Source organism: Macaca fascicularis, chromosome 15 (assembly GCF_037993035.2).
Source record: "Macaca fascicularis isolate 582-1 chromosome 15, T2T-MFA8v1.1".
Lineage (NCBI taxonomy): Eukaryota > Metazoa > Chordata > Mammalia > Primates > Cercopithecidae > Macaca > Macaca fascicularis.
Genome location: NC_088389.1, coordinates 20,441,583 through 20,456,718, shown reverse-complemented (window position 1 = coordinate 20,456,718; position 15,136 = coordinate 20,441,583). Strand labels below are relative to the sequence as shown.

At 42.9% G+C, this 15,136-nt stretch overlaps 1 protein-coding gene across 19 annotated transcripts in view; it reads right to left on the bottom strand.

Annotated features, from left to right (window-relative positions):
* The window catches only part of DENND1A (DENN domain containing 1A), a 545,711-nt gene that overhangs the window by 241,829 nt on the left and 288,746 nt on the right, over positions 1-15,136 (bottom strand). For all 19 annotated transcript variants that reach the window (XM_045372599.2, XM_045372603.2, XM_045372601.2 and 16 more), the window contains one exon: positions 5,987-6,087. In XM_045372599.2, the coding sequence (XP_045228534.2) occupies positions 5,987-6,087 (101 nt within the window). The remainder of the gene's footprint in view (positions 1-5,986; positions 6,088-15,136) is intronic.

Sequence of the window (15,136 nt, the reverse complement as noted above, 5' to 3'; positions counted from 1 at the left end):
ACCCACTCAGGCACCAGTAAATACAAATGTCATCTTTAATTTTCTGTAGTGGAAATTTAGGATGACAAGGACTTAGCAGCCTTCCTTGCCAAGTCTTCTCTTCCAAGTTAGACCTGCCAACATCATTGCCCTTGGTCAGGCTGGTAACAGTTTTTCAGAGTGCTAGAGTTAGAGAAGGTTGAAAAATGATCTTGGATCAGCTTTCATGGGAAAATAAAACATCTAATGTATCTCCAAGAAAACATGAAGGGAGAAATGAATGGCAGCTGGAAAGGACAATTGGCTAGAATAAACACTCATTTGTGAAAATAAAGCTTTTAATGATAAAAACCATACTTTTTCATTGTAGAAATATTCGAAAATATGGAAAATAAAAAGCATGCAGAAATCCTCTCCTGCCTCCCATAATGGGTCTCTGTTAAACATTTTGGTGTATTTCTTTCCAGATTTCTGCCTCTCTATAAGTATACATATATATATCCGATTTTTTGTGTATTATGTCTCCATATAATTCTCTTAATCAAAATTTGATCGTAGAGTACAATACATAATGTCTATATCAGGGAAAGTTACCAAAGCTCTTGGGGCCTTGGCTTACTAATCATCTGTGAAATGGGGCTAATAGTATCTGCCGTGCAGGGTTGTTGGCAGAATTCAATGCCATCACAGATGTAAAGGAGATAGCCCAGTGTTCAACAATGGCAGCTATCTTCGTCACTGATGTTACTGACAGAGCATTTTCCCCTCCACAGTTCCAGGAATGTAAACTGCCTGTTTTAAACTAGCTAACAATTTAGCAACCAAAACTTTTCAAATAATAGAAAGCTAAAGTTGGGTCACACACAGTAGCTCATGCCTGTAATCCCAGTACTTTGGGAGGCTGAGGCAGGTGGATCACCTGAAGTCAGGAGTTAGAGACCAGCCTGGCCAACATGGTGAAACCCTGTGTCTACTAAAAATACAAAAATTAGCCAGGCGTGGTGGTACGCACCTGTGATTCTAGCTACTAGGGAGGCTGAGGAAGGAGAATCGCTTGAACCCGGGGAGCTGAGGTTGCAGTGAGCAGAGATTGCGCCACTGCATTCCAGCCTGGGCGACAAAGCAAGACCTTGTCTCAAAAAATAAGATAAAATAAAATAAATATTAAAAAATAAAATTGTACTACTACTTGGCAGACAAACTATATTGATCCTCCCAGCTCTACCAATCCCTGGGTATTCCTCCCTGAAGCACAGCATGAAAACCCACTGGTGAATCTCTTCCAGGGGGAACCGTGAGACAGGGTCTCACTCTGTCACCCAGACCGGAGGGCAGTGGCTCGATTGCAGCTCATGTAGCCTCTACCTCCTGGGATCAAGCGATCCTTCCACCTCAACCACCTGTGTAGCTGGGACAACAGTTGTGTGCCACTATGGCTAGCTATTTTTTTTTTTTTTTAATTTTCTGTGTAGATGGGAATCTCATGATTTGCCCAGGCTGGTCTCAAACTCCTAGGCTCAAGTGATCCTCCTGCCTTGGCCTCCCAAAGTGCTGAGATTACAGGCATAAGCTACTGCATTCGACCTGAGGCTACCTTTTAGAGCACACATCTAGCCTATGATGTGTATTGTGGTGGGGGCAGGGTTGGGGGTATCTCTCCCTGTGGAAGACCCTGAGACATGTCTGTGGGGAAGGGACCTATGTCTGTGAAGGCGGGTGTGTCTGCGTGGGGGTCTATTCCTGTGAGCGTACTGTGTGTCTGGGGGGAGAGGGGATGGCAACGTGCTAAGGGGGCTGGATGTCACTCCAGGACTCTGTGTCAGGGCATGTGTGTCTCCTTTCTACCTTCTGCTTTTTCTTGCTCCCTCTCTCCCTTTCACCTTCCTCGGGTGTGTGTTTTGTTCCTTCTCCTCCCCTCTAGTTCCCCTCGTCTCCTTCCTCCTCTCTGAGCGTCAGTGTCTGCCTCTGCCCAGTCCCTCAAGCTTTCATTTGAACAACAAACACTACCGGATAGTAAACAGGGTCCTTTCGGTCCTTTCCTTGAAGATATATGGCAGTGAGAAGAAACCAAGAGCATTGGCTCAGAAGCTCAAGCACAGGGAGTTGAAGGAAAGGTCAAATCTGAGGAATGGGGCACCTAAGCACATGTGCAGGAGAGGAGAGAGGCAGCAGAAAGGGGTGTTTAATGGTACCCAAGAGAACAGAGATCTAGATGGGTCCCAGAGAATCCTCAGGAGACAGCACCCAGGCCCAGGTGAAGTCAATGGCTTTGGACAGACTGCTCTTCCTCCCTCAGGAATGGTAGGAGAGAAGAAGCAAGCAGGCAGCAAGTAACCAGCCTTGGATGAGAAGGAGGGCAGCTGTGGGAGCACAGACCCTATGTCCCCCTCTTCTCACCAGACGTAACAATGCATTCCCATCCCTGAGCCTGCTGCATGGTGGGGAGAGTGAGGGCTCAGGGGTGACTGCAGAGGAGGAGGGCAAGCTGAGGTTAGGCAGCACCACTCTCTAGCAGGTCCTCTCTGCAAAGGCTCTCAGACTTGCACCAGCAGTATCTTCCAGACAAGGAATAGATAAGAAAATAGTAGGGCTGCCTAGGGTCAGTGGCAAGGCCAGGGAAGCAAGAGCCTGCAAGGAACTGGTGAAAAACCCAGGAGCAGTTCTGGCCTATGTGCCTGTGTCTTCGACACCCAATTGTTTGAGTCCCTTCTGCTGGAAACTGACTCTCATTCCTGTCTTCCAGCACTTAGTGCAGTGCCTGAGACATGGCCAGCATCGGGAAACATCTGCTCTACCGAAAAAGCTCATGACCCCAGGCACAGTGGCTCATGCCTGTAATTGCAGCACTTTGGGAGGCTGAGATGGGTGAATCACAAGGTCAGGAGATCAAGACCATGCTGGCTAACACAGGGAAATCCTGTCTCTACTAAAATTATAAAAAATTAGCCGGGGCCAGGCGCGGTGGCTCAAGCCTGTAATCCCAGCACTTTGGGAGGCCGAGGCGGGCGGATCACAAGGTCAGGAGATCGAGACCACAGTGAAACCCCGTCTCTACTAAAAATACAAAAAAAAAATTAGCCGGGCGCGGTGGCGGGCGCCTGTAGTCCCAGCTACTCAGGAGGCTGAGGCAAGAGAATGGCGGGAACCCGGGAGGCGGAGCTTGCAGTGAGCCGAGATCGCGCCACTGCACTCCAGCCTGGGCGACAGAGCGAGACTCCGTCTCAAAAAAAAAAAAAAAAAAAAAAAAATTAGCCGGGAGTGGTCACACACGCCTGTAATCCCAGGTACTCGGGAGGCTGAGGCAGGAGAATCGCTTGCACCTGGGAGGTGGAGGTTGCAGTGAGCCAAGATTGCGCCACTGCACTCCAACGTGGGTGACAGAGCGACACTCTGTCTCAAAAAAAGAAAAAAAAGAAAGAAAGAAAAAGCTCACGAAGCCCCAAAGCAAGGAGGCCAGCAGGAAACCAGAGGGGGCTGAGTGAGCTTCAGACGGTTAATGACACAGGTGTCACCCTGCTGGGTGGCTGACATCGCTTTTCAGTCTATAAAGTGCATTAGCACATACATTATTTTATTTCATCCTAGAAACAGTTTAAAGAACAAGTTGCAGTATTTTCAGCCCTCAACAGAGAACAGATTCAGAGAAGCAAAGGCGCTTGCTCTAAGCTACACAGCCAGGCAGTAATGGAGCGGAGACAGGAACTCAGGTGTCCTCCTCTTAGCCCCGTCCTATTCTTGTTTGTGCTACTCCATGGCATCTCTGAGGGAGTAATCTCACTATCAATGACAAAACAGTGCAAATGCGATCTCAGTGGGAATAAGAGGAGGCCAGTAGTGTGGATTCTGAAGCCACTGAAGACAGCAGAGAATAAGATGGGAAGGGGATGTGGACATCTCAACCAACAGATGATGAAGATCCCAGAGACAAGCAGATGACAGTGACACGGCAGGGAGGAAGGTTCCTAGGGGCTGTGCTAGCAGCCAGATGACAGGGCGGAGCTCACACCAGACCATGGCGGCGTCTAACAATCTTCCCTCTGGAGTCCAGGAGCAGAAGGAGCAGCCTCACTAGGGCAGAGTCCAGCATTCCCTAGAGTCTCCAATGGAAGGAGAGAGGCTGGAGACCTGGATACAGGGGAGGGGTCTGGGATGGGCTCCAGGGTTTGAAAACACTCTCTGAGGAACACAGCAAACGCGAACATTTAATGTCACATGGTGAATCTGTTATAAGGGGTTTACATCCTTATTCTTTCCTATCTGCAAACATTACTTTATTTCCTACCCACTCAAGAAGGGATGAACACAAAAATCTAGACCAGCAGTACCTGGACGTCATCATTAACTGAAAATAGTTTCCAAAATAAACCAAAGTATGAAGAGACATAGTGAAAAAATGTGGGGTTCAACCACCGATGAATCAAGAAGAAATTCAAAATTAGCCAGGATTCCATATTCCACATGGTAGAAAACACATCGCCCCTTAATCTCACAAGAGGTGGGAGAAAGGCATGAATAAGATGACTACCTTGATAAGAAAGACGTATCATAAAGAAAGAATCAGGCCCATTCACTGACTACTATGCACGAGAGAGGGCCACTGATTTTCACATCATGGCCCTGAGTTATGTCCTTGTTATCTCCATGGCTTCTTGGGAAGAGGGTGAGCCCAGCACGTTCCAATCAGGAGTGACTGTGGAATGCCTTTAAGCTCCTTGGACAATCTGGCTACCTGAGTGAACCTTTCCAGTGAGATGATGGCAAAATGGGCTGGAGATCCCAGCAAAAGTATGACTGACCTGGACTCAATCACTCTGAACCAGTGGTCAGTGTCCTATGTCACCTGTCCTTAAGCAACAGGGCTATGACCCTCAAATGGGTTCCCTTCTCCTGAAGCTCTCAATATTTGGCATGCAGTTAGTGCCTTTCCCTCTCTGTGTACCATGCCCCCTTATGGACTTCTGTTGACTTGAACTGTTTGGAGACAATGTCTTTAACTGCATTACACTAGAGAAAGAAATTATTCATGAGGAAAAGGGAACCAAATCGGTCACAAAGACAGTCTGTTTTGGTAATCTATTGAAGACAGATAGTGAAGACAATGGTATGTCTGTGGGAACATTTTCTGAGCACCCACCATGAGCCAGCTTTTCTACATGGGGTCCTTTCATATGTTATCTCGTTTCATCTTTATGATTATGTATTGAACAACTTCCTTTTACAGATGAGTAAAGAAAGTCTTAAAGCCAAGTGACTTGCCCAAGATGGCAGGGCTGTCACCAAAACCTTTGTTTCTTCCTTCTACTAAAGTCTGTTTCACTGAACGGTGAAATTCTCCTCAAAGAACTTCAGACGGTTTAGTGCCGTCTGGCTTGTGCTCCCAAACCACAGTGAGCACGAGTCTTAAGGAATGTGCCAGGGCATGGCTGAAACTTGAAGGCCTTGGAGATCTCAATTGTTTCTGTCCCCAGTTTACAATTTGTTTTAGGAAAAAACAAACAAACAAACAAACACGCAACCTCTTGGTGCATTGTTTCTCCCAAACTGAGAAATGGGAAAAATGACTACCCACTCTCTTGTACTCTGTCATGACATATAGGAAAACTGGAAATGAAAGGGCCATGCAATCAGGTGGTCTTAAATCCATGCCACTTTGAAGTTAGTATTTTTATTATTATTACTATTATTGAGACAGAGTCGCACTCGGTTGCCCAGGATGGAGTGCAGTGGCACAATTAGAGCTCACTATAGCCTCGACCTCTCTGGCTCAAATGATCCTCCCAACTCAGCCTCCTGAGTAGCTGGGACTACAGGTATGTGCCACAATGCCTGACTTTTTTTTTTTTTTTTTTTTTTTTTTGGTACAGATGGATTCTCACTACTTTGTCCAGGCTGGATAAAGTTAGTATTTTTAATGTAGAGTCACCAACTGCATTAACAGGTGACACACCTAACATGCCCAGTCAGTTCAGGGCAAAGGAGAAGCAGAGGACAGGGCCAGCCACCTTACCAGCAGTAGTCCAGCAGATGTGGCGGCAGCACGGGGATGTACACGTGCTGCCAGTACATGGGGTAGAGCATCGCCGCAGACCCGTGGATGCAGGCAGTCAGCTGGAACAGAGCAAAGCAGAGATCAATGAACAAATCCAAGGGAGGAGACACCGCCATTTGATTTCAGCAATACAATTCTATAATTCTTCAACATGTTTACATGATAAGTTGAAAAGCCTGGAGAAATCATTCTAAGTTAATTCAATCACCCTAATTCAAATTTAGTAAGAGCTTTCTTTTCAAAAAATCTTTTTTTCTGATTATAAAGCTAATATAAGAAATAGAAAATTTTTTAAATGGAGAAAGGGATTAAAATAAATGCCACCACCATTGGAAGATTTAACATTGTAGGTTCTTACACACACAAGCACATATATTCCCTTTTTAAATACAATTAGGATGACTATAAATACAGTATTCTTTTGTGTTTCTTAAAAGTGAACATTATTTGATGCCATTTTCCTTTAAATATTCTTAGAAAAAGGTATCTCTTAATGATGCTTTAAAGGCACAAATCCAGAATATTCTTTAAATATTCTTAGAAAAAATACCTTTTAACGATACTTGAATTTCCCATGCTATTAATATATTTAACTACTCTACTACCATTAAGTAATATAATCATACAGGTCAATAATTTATATCTATAGTTCCTAAATGCAGAATTCAGAGACAAAGGTTATAAATATTTCAAGGCACTTAATAAATACATATATCATAAATATGTTAGTATAATGAATAGAAGAAGGATGGAGACTCTTTATACCCCCCAGCCCCAGCCATCCACCACAATTCTGGCCTCCCTTCCCCTCACCAGCACTACTCCTTGTAGTCAAGTTAGTAGCTTTAAAATTGTATCTATTTTACTCTTATTTTTATTCTGATCAGGACTAAGGTTGAACATTTTGTCATATGTTTCTTGGCTGTACTTATGTAATAGACAAATGGTCTATTCATATTCTTAGCCCACTTTAAAAATGAGTGTTAGTAATTTTTACTGGTTTTTAAGCAATCACTGATGATATGCAAAGAATATCCAGCTTTTGTAATGTTTTGAAAATAATTTATACTTAATTTTCTTTGAATTTCTGGGCAAAGAGAAGGTCTAAATAATTACATAGACAAATACTTTCTTCCATGATGGTTTCTACCGCTTTTATCCCAAGAAAGTCCTCTAAATTTTCCCTTAGCATTTAACTCTTCAGTCCATCTGGAATTACTTTAGGTTTAAGGACTGAGGTGAGAATTTATTTTTTCCACATAGGTAATCAATTGCTATGGCACTGTTTACTGACTAATCCTTCCTCTCCACAGTCTTTTGACTTACCCGTATTTTGTATTTTTTTTTTTCTTAAGAGCTAGAGACATCATATAATCAGTATTTTATGCAATTAAAAATTTAGGAAACAAAGATAATATAAAGGGATACAATTGCTACAAAATTCAATATAGTGAAAAGAAAGGGGAAAAAAGCAACCTTTGGAGACATAGCTATGAAGTGACAAAGCCAACAACACATGTTTCTTTCTGTCTTTTTTTCTTTAATGTTTCTTTGGTTTCAGGGAAGCCTGTTCCCATGAGGACTTTGCTTCTTTTGGAAGCTGTTAACTGGCCTTTGCTGACAGAAGGACATTTACGTGGCAAAAGAGTGACGTGCCAAGGCCCAGTTAAAAGCATCCCAGAGGTTAGTGTAACATGAACAGCTTTAAATTGGGTATTCTGCTGATGTTTCCCAGTTGTGAGAACTGTGTGTTAAAGCCAGGGCTGCCACTCCCACCCCCGCCTGCCCTGACTCTTTCCTCCAGACCCCATTCTTGAAGCCAGGTCCATGCCATGAACCGGATCTCATTCAGCAGGCACCCAAGAACTGTTCCCAGTGACCCCGTCAAGGCTGGCAGGTTTAACCCATCCCTTCACATTCTATTTCCATAGGTACCCATATAAAGGAGGCTGATATATATACACACATATATATATACCAAAACATTAATTTTATATATATCATTAGTTTTATATATATATTATATATATTTATATATTTCATATATAAGTATATTCTGTATTTTACATATATATATACACACACACACACACATACACACAACTAATCCCTTCAGGGCTTCTTAGAGATGAAAACTCCTTGCTGGTGTTGAGTGAGTGGAGAATGAACCAACTCTGACCTGATTCCACCCTGAAGTCAGCCTGGAGGGTTCCACTGGCCTCGGGTCTCAGCTCTTTCTGCACATCTTTAACTAGCTGCCAGAGCGCTCCTCCTCAAGTGCAGGTTCCGGCCCATCACTTCCTACTCGGAAGTCTTTGGGGGCATGCCTAGCCCCGGATGGCTCCACCAGCCCACAGTCTAGCTTTACAGCAGCCATCTGTAGCCACACTCTGTACCGTCTTCTTCAAGTCTGTCCTTGGAATACATCACTTAGATAGAGTCATGTACTCCTTTTCCTCCCCTCCCTTTCCACCCATCCCCCAAACTGGCCTGGATTTGTGCCTCTAGCAAACTCCTCCCTCAGGTCTCTGTGTAAGTACTTCCTCTTCAAAGTCTTCCCTGGCTCCTTGTGAATAGGCACCGATTATTATTATTATTATTATTATTATTATTATTGAGACAGGGTCTCACTCTGTCACCCAGGCTGGAGTGCAGTGGCGCGATTTCAGCTCACTACAGCCTCCGCCTCCCGGTTCAAGCAATTCTCCTGTCTCAGCCTTTTGAGTAGCTGTGACTACAGGTGTGTGCCACCACGCCTGGCTAATTTTTGAATATTTTGTAGAGACAGGTTTTCGTCATGTTGGCCAGGCTGGTCTCAAACTCCTGACCTCAAGTGACCCACCCACCTTGGCCTCCCAAAATCTTGGGATTACAGGCATGAGCCACTGCATCCAACCCACAGGCACCCATTATTAACTGGACCATAACTGGCTGCATGTTTGTCTCCTGACTGTAAAGTACAGGAAGATCCTGTCTTCACCTCCATGTTCTCAGTGGCCCAGAATACACAACACACACACATGCACTAGTTAATGGGATGTGTCCTGAATAAAGAAATTATTTTTTCTTAGAATATACTCACAATACAAAGACAGTTTAGTAGCTTGGCTTTTATCAGTAGCATACCAACATTCCCGTGAGTCTCACAGAATAAGGTACATGACTCAAAGTCTAAAACAGGCTGGGCACGGTGGCTCACGCCTGTGATGCCAGCTCTTTGGGAGGCTGAGGTGGGCAGATCACTTGAGGTCAGGAGTTCAAGACCAGCCTGGTCAACATGGCGAAACCCCGTCTCTACTAAAAATACAGAAAAATAGCCAGGCATGGTGGCACATGCCTATAGTCCCAGCTACTCGGGAGGCTGAGGCAGGAGAATTGCTTGAACCCAGGAGGTGGAGGTTGCCAGTGAGTTGAGATCGCACCACTACACTCCAGCCTGGGCAACAGAGCGAGACTCTGTCCCCCAAAAAAGAGAGACAGAAAAAAATGTCTAAAACAAAAACAGCAAGCTTAGAAACACAAGCATGGCACTTTTGGAAAACCAAGTCATTCATTCATCCATTCGCCCATTCAATCGTGTGCCTCCTTTCTAACTCCACAACATATAAATAAATAAATAAAAGCACCTCAAAATCTATAAGGTCCCATACAAATGAAGGTAACATCATCACATGAATTAACTTGTGATTCTCTTTGAAAAAGTCATTTAATAGAATGAACCTGGTTAAGCCAGAACTTGATTATGTGACTCTTTTTAGGTTAAACTGGTTTGGGTCAAAAGCCTATTTCAACTGATAAAGTAGCAGAGATCTCATCTTCAGATAATGTTCTTTTCATGTCTTTTTAACCTCAAAAGCAAACCTACCAACCTCAATGCCAAGACTTTAAAATTACTTATCCTTCTTAAAAAAAAAAAAAAAATCAAACTTTTAAGGTGCTTGATCATTTCATTAGTGGGTTTTCTAAGGGCCAAATCTCTGCAATTGGGGTAAAATGCATTACTCATTTGATTAAGAAACAAACAAAACAGGGAATTATATGGCTCTTTTCCAAAATACTAAATGACACAAACTATATGCATCATTACTTAAGGACAGTCACTTGATTATAAGAAAAGTCTTACTATATATCTATACTCAATCAGAAATAATGCACTCTGTTCTGTAAAGTATCGCTTGCCGCTTATTTTTAAAATAATTCTAAACCCTGTTTCTAAAAATAAAAGTCCTAAAGGCCTGTGTTCATTCCTTACAGAATACAAACTTTAAAAGTAATGAAAGTATGTAATTTGGTGTGTAGTCAACAAAGGGGTATTGTGAATATATAATTGAAGTGCAAGTTGAAGAAAATGATTCTATCAAAATCTCACTCAGTGGGAGAATGGAAAGATAGTATGTGTAAAATTTGCCCAAAGTCATTAGTCACAATGAATATTCATCAGAAGCCAATTATCAATCTCATTTAATGACACCCCAAAAGATTTTGCCCTGAAGCAGCTGAATAGTCTAAGACTCCAGACAAAACTAGACAAATTATACAGCCAACAGCCAGTCTAGCCAGGACACAGACTGTAAAGTAAACCACTGGTGGATTTTGGGATGCACTTCAGCAAATTCTGTCCTCAATTAAAGGTGCACAAGGTCATTTATATCTCAGAGCTTTCTATATGGCTCTGTTAGTTTTCTTTGAGGCAAAGGGAGATGAGGAGAAGGCAGTGGGGGTAGAAACATGAATGGAGAATGATCAATGACGGAGTTGGGCAAATCACAAGGACACCTTTTTTTTTCAGTCATTTCTCAGAGATAAAGCCCAGATTGTCACAGTCTTAGATTCCAATGCCTCTGCAGAATCCTAATAGCAGCTCTGCAACTTAACATGAAATAAAAATAAGAATGCCCCCTCAAAAGACAAAACCACAATATGTGTAGGTACCAGGTTGGGGTTTAGACCCTTGCAAAGTATTGTTTTAAAGGAAAGTGTGTGTGTGTGTGTGTGTGTGTGTGTGTGTGTGTGTGTGTGTGTTGATACACAAATACACTCATCACCACATTTCACAGATAAGGAAACAGTTTCAGAGGTGAAATAACTTCCCCAAGGCCACATCAACAGTAAGTGACAGAACTGGGACTCACATCCAGGTCTGTCAGAATATAACGGCCACTGTGTTTCCACAATGCATAATAAATTCAAAAAGTATTCACATGCATACCCTGTGCCATCCACGGTGCGGAGGACTCTGAAATAGATGAGGTATTGTCCCTGTTGACGTTGTTAAATGACACAGATATGTATTTGCCTTGCTGCTAGATGTCCAAATGTCTGGGACAAAATACCAATGACAGAAAATAATCATTTTTAAAACAAACACAGATCCGATCATTTCCTGGGGATGAGTTACATTTAACTAAGGTGTTGTAGTGTCTTTAATCCACAGGAAATTCTAGACAATGAAGCAATTATTATTACTCAAAGAGAAAGGTTTACGTTCCATTTTGAGTACATATATCTGACAGGCTGGCTTGAAAGTGTTGGAAAGTCTTGCTTTTTGTCATGTTCCCTTTCAAATACTTGCTTGGAGTCTTCTTCTAACTTTTTGACCTGGGCAAGCCACTTCCTTTCCTAGGTCTCAATTTGTCCTGTATGTAAAACAAGAGACTAGGCTACAAGATTTGTGTGTTCCTTTCCAGCTTTGACAACTCACAATTCTAGAGGAATTGCTATCCCTTGATGTGAAGAAGGCTCCTTCTCTGTCCCCAGTTTACCTTCTTCAGCTGCACTAAGCCGAAGCAAATCAGGGTCTGTCTTTAAGCTGGTCTTGCTTTCTCATCTCTGCAGCTCCAGGGCCCAGCTGGAATTCATGAGCTATGTAGGAACCACTACCTTTCAGTCACCCCATCTCCATCACCGGACCAGGGCACAGCCCTCTTCCTTACTTGGCCCCTGATACTCTGAATAACTCAGAGGTAGATGACCTCAGGCGACCAGGAACACAAGGGCTATGGATATGAGCTCGACAAGGACCAAGACCACATCAGACTCCATCTTTTTTTTTTTCTTTTTTCTTTTTTTTGAGATGGAGTCTTGCTCTGTCACCCAGACTGGAGTGTAGTGGTGCGACCTCGGCTCACTGCAACATTCGCCTCCCAGGTTCCAGCGATTCTCCTGCCTCAGCCTCCTGAGTAGCTGAGATTACAGGCACCCACTACCACACCCAATTAATGTTTGTGTTTTTAGCAGAGACGGAGTTTCGCCAAATTGGTCAGGCTGATCTCGAACTCCTGACCTCAGGTGATCCGCCCTCCTTGGTCTCCCAAATATTCCTCTTCTTACCTCTTACTATGCTCGACACAGAGTTGGTGCTGAGTAAATGTTTGGGGAAATGGAGAATGCCTCCAGATTCATACCATGAGGAAGAATAGGCAAGATTACCAGACAGCTTTTTTTTTTTTAAGACAGAGTTTCACTCTTGTTGCCCAGGCTGGAGTGCAATGATATAATCTCGGTTCACTACAACCTCCGCCTCCCAGGTTCAAGTGATTCTCCTGCCTCAGCCTCCCGAGTAGCTGGGATTACAGGTATGCACCAACATGCCCGGCTAATTTTTTGTATTTTTAGTAAAGACAGGGTTTCTCCACGTCAGGCTGGTCTCGAACTCCTGACCTTATGTGATCCGCCTGCCTCCCAAAGTGCTGGGATTATAGACATTTAACAAATTGCAATTGCCTAATAGATCACAACTAGAGGCTGTACATTTCTGAAAAAGTATTAAGATTCCAAGCTCTAAAAGCTGGCAGAGGAAGACAATCAGATGGTCACAGTCATTCTTTCCATCCTAGAATTCAAAAGGTTAAATAATCAAACCAACACCTGCTTTACAGGGTTAGAGGCATTTGGATTTCCCCTCTGAACCTAAACAAAGAGAAATGAATAAAATGATAAATATAGAAAGGATACCAGATTACTGACTTTAAAGGGAGGTCATTCTTAAGTTTGTTCATTTTGACCATGGATCATCTTATTTAGAAGAGTTGTAAAAAATGCTGTGTGTCTTGGGAAGTTGTTCCCTTTCTCAGTTTGAGAACTTGATTCTTTTATTTAATTATAAACCATCTTCGTAGGTATCATGGTGTCATGATTCAAACACTGCTGTGGTTTTTGTTTGTTTTGATTATGATTTATTCTCAAATGACAAATCCTCTCTAAAATCATCAAAACGTTTTAAGCAAAATCTGCAGGGACTCTGTGAAGTTAACCTATTTCAACCCTTCCATGGGTATGAGAAAAACCTTTAATTATAAAGGGTTCAGCTATGTTCAAATTGTAGTTACTGTATTTAGTGGGGGAGGAATAGGCTTTCAAGAAACTATCAAAGATACTCTAGCAGAAAGGCAGCTTAGAACATCTCAGAAATCAAAGAACCTTCAGCTAGTCTAGACAGATGCCGGACATGTGAGTAGAAGGAAAGAGCAAACAGTGTCTCGCTTTTCTTAGCAGCTGAAATGCAGGGCTTCTTTTTAGGGGGTAATGGGAACAATCGTTCTTCCAGTAGTTTTATTTTCAATTTGGTGGAACTCATCTTACTTTTTCCTTCTCCATTATTTTTTGGGAAAGGGAAGGAATAAAAAAACACACACACACAAACAACAACAAAAAAAACACCCAACAAGGAGTGAAGGAAAGCATCTTCCCCCAACAGCAATATCACCTAGTCAGGAGAAAGCTTACACAGGCAATCAACCGCCTGCTTAATCACTTCTCTCCATTTTTTTTTTTTAAAGCTATCTACTAGAGTAATTAGAGTAAGTTATTAACCGGGGCAACGAGCTTTCGTGCCAAGATTTGACACTTTACAACATCAAAGCAACTAAAACTGCCAGAGAAAAGCTTTAGCTACCAAAGCAGAGGCAGAAAACTATGGTGTGGTAAACTACACTGTAAATAAGCCCACAGCACCGTGAGTGAGGAAAGAGCTTTCTTTTCATCTTTAAGATGAAAAAGAAAAAGGCAAGGTTACATGAGGGACTGATAACAATTTATTCAATATAGGGACAGTCAACGTGCCGCCATTCTTCCACGCCATATCTGTGACAGACATTACTAACCGATCACAGAGTCGGGGTGTGGCCCAGAATCCTTCCTCATATGCACTTTTTTTTGGTTATACAGAATCTCGTTCTGCCACACAGGCTGGCGTTGCAGTGGTGCAATCACGGCTCACTGCAACCTCTGCCTCCTGGGTTCAAGTGATTCTCCTGCCTCAGCCTCCTGAGTAGCTGGGCACAATGCCACCACACCCAGCTAGTTTTTGTAGTTTTAGTAGAGATGGAGATTCACCATGTTGGCCAAGCTGGTCTCGATCTCCTGACCTCAAGTGATCTGCCCACCTCGGCCTCCCACAGTGCTGAGATTACAGGTGTGAGCTACCACGCCCAGCCTCACATGCACCTTTGATCAATGGATCAAAGTGGGCACTCAAGAAGAAATTGATTTGACACCTCAAATCTAGTATAAGTGGGTATTTCTATTTCTTTGACAATATAAATCATAATTTATGTTTAGCTAATGGATCTATACTATTGCTTTAATAAGGAATCATACTTTTAAAAAGAAAGCACAACTGAATATGGAATCATGAGTACCTATCTGTCAGGCATCCACACATAAAGAAACTAAGGAACCTTCAGGTGGTGAGTTACTAAATTTGCATAAGTAGTAAAAAAAGAAAAAGAAAAGGGACTGTTTCCTGTTGTTTTCTTTGGCAAATCTAACCTTAGAAAGTGACTGTAGGCTGCAGGTGGTAGCTCACGCCTGTAATCCTAGCACTTTGGGAGGCCAAGGCAGGTGGATCACTTGAGGTCAGGAGTTTGAGACCAGCCTGGCCAACAGAGTGACACCTTTTCTCTACCAAAAAATAAAAAAATTAACTGGGTGTGGTGATGCGCACCTGTAGTCCCAGCTACTTGGGAGGCTGAGGCATGAGTATCACTTGAACCCGAGAGATGGATGTTGCAGTCAGTGGAGATCATGCCATTGTATTCCAGCCTGGGCAACAGAGTGAGACTCTGTCCCAAAGAAAAAAAAAAAACTCAGAAGAAAGATTCAAGCCAT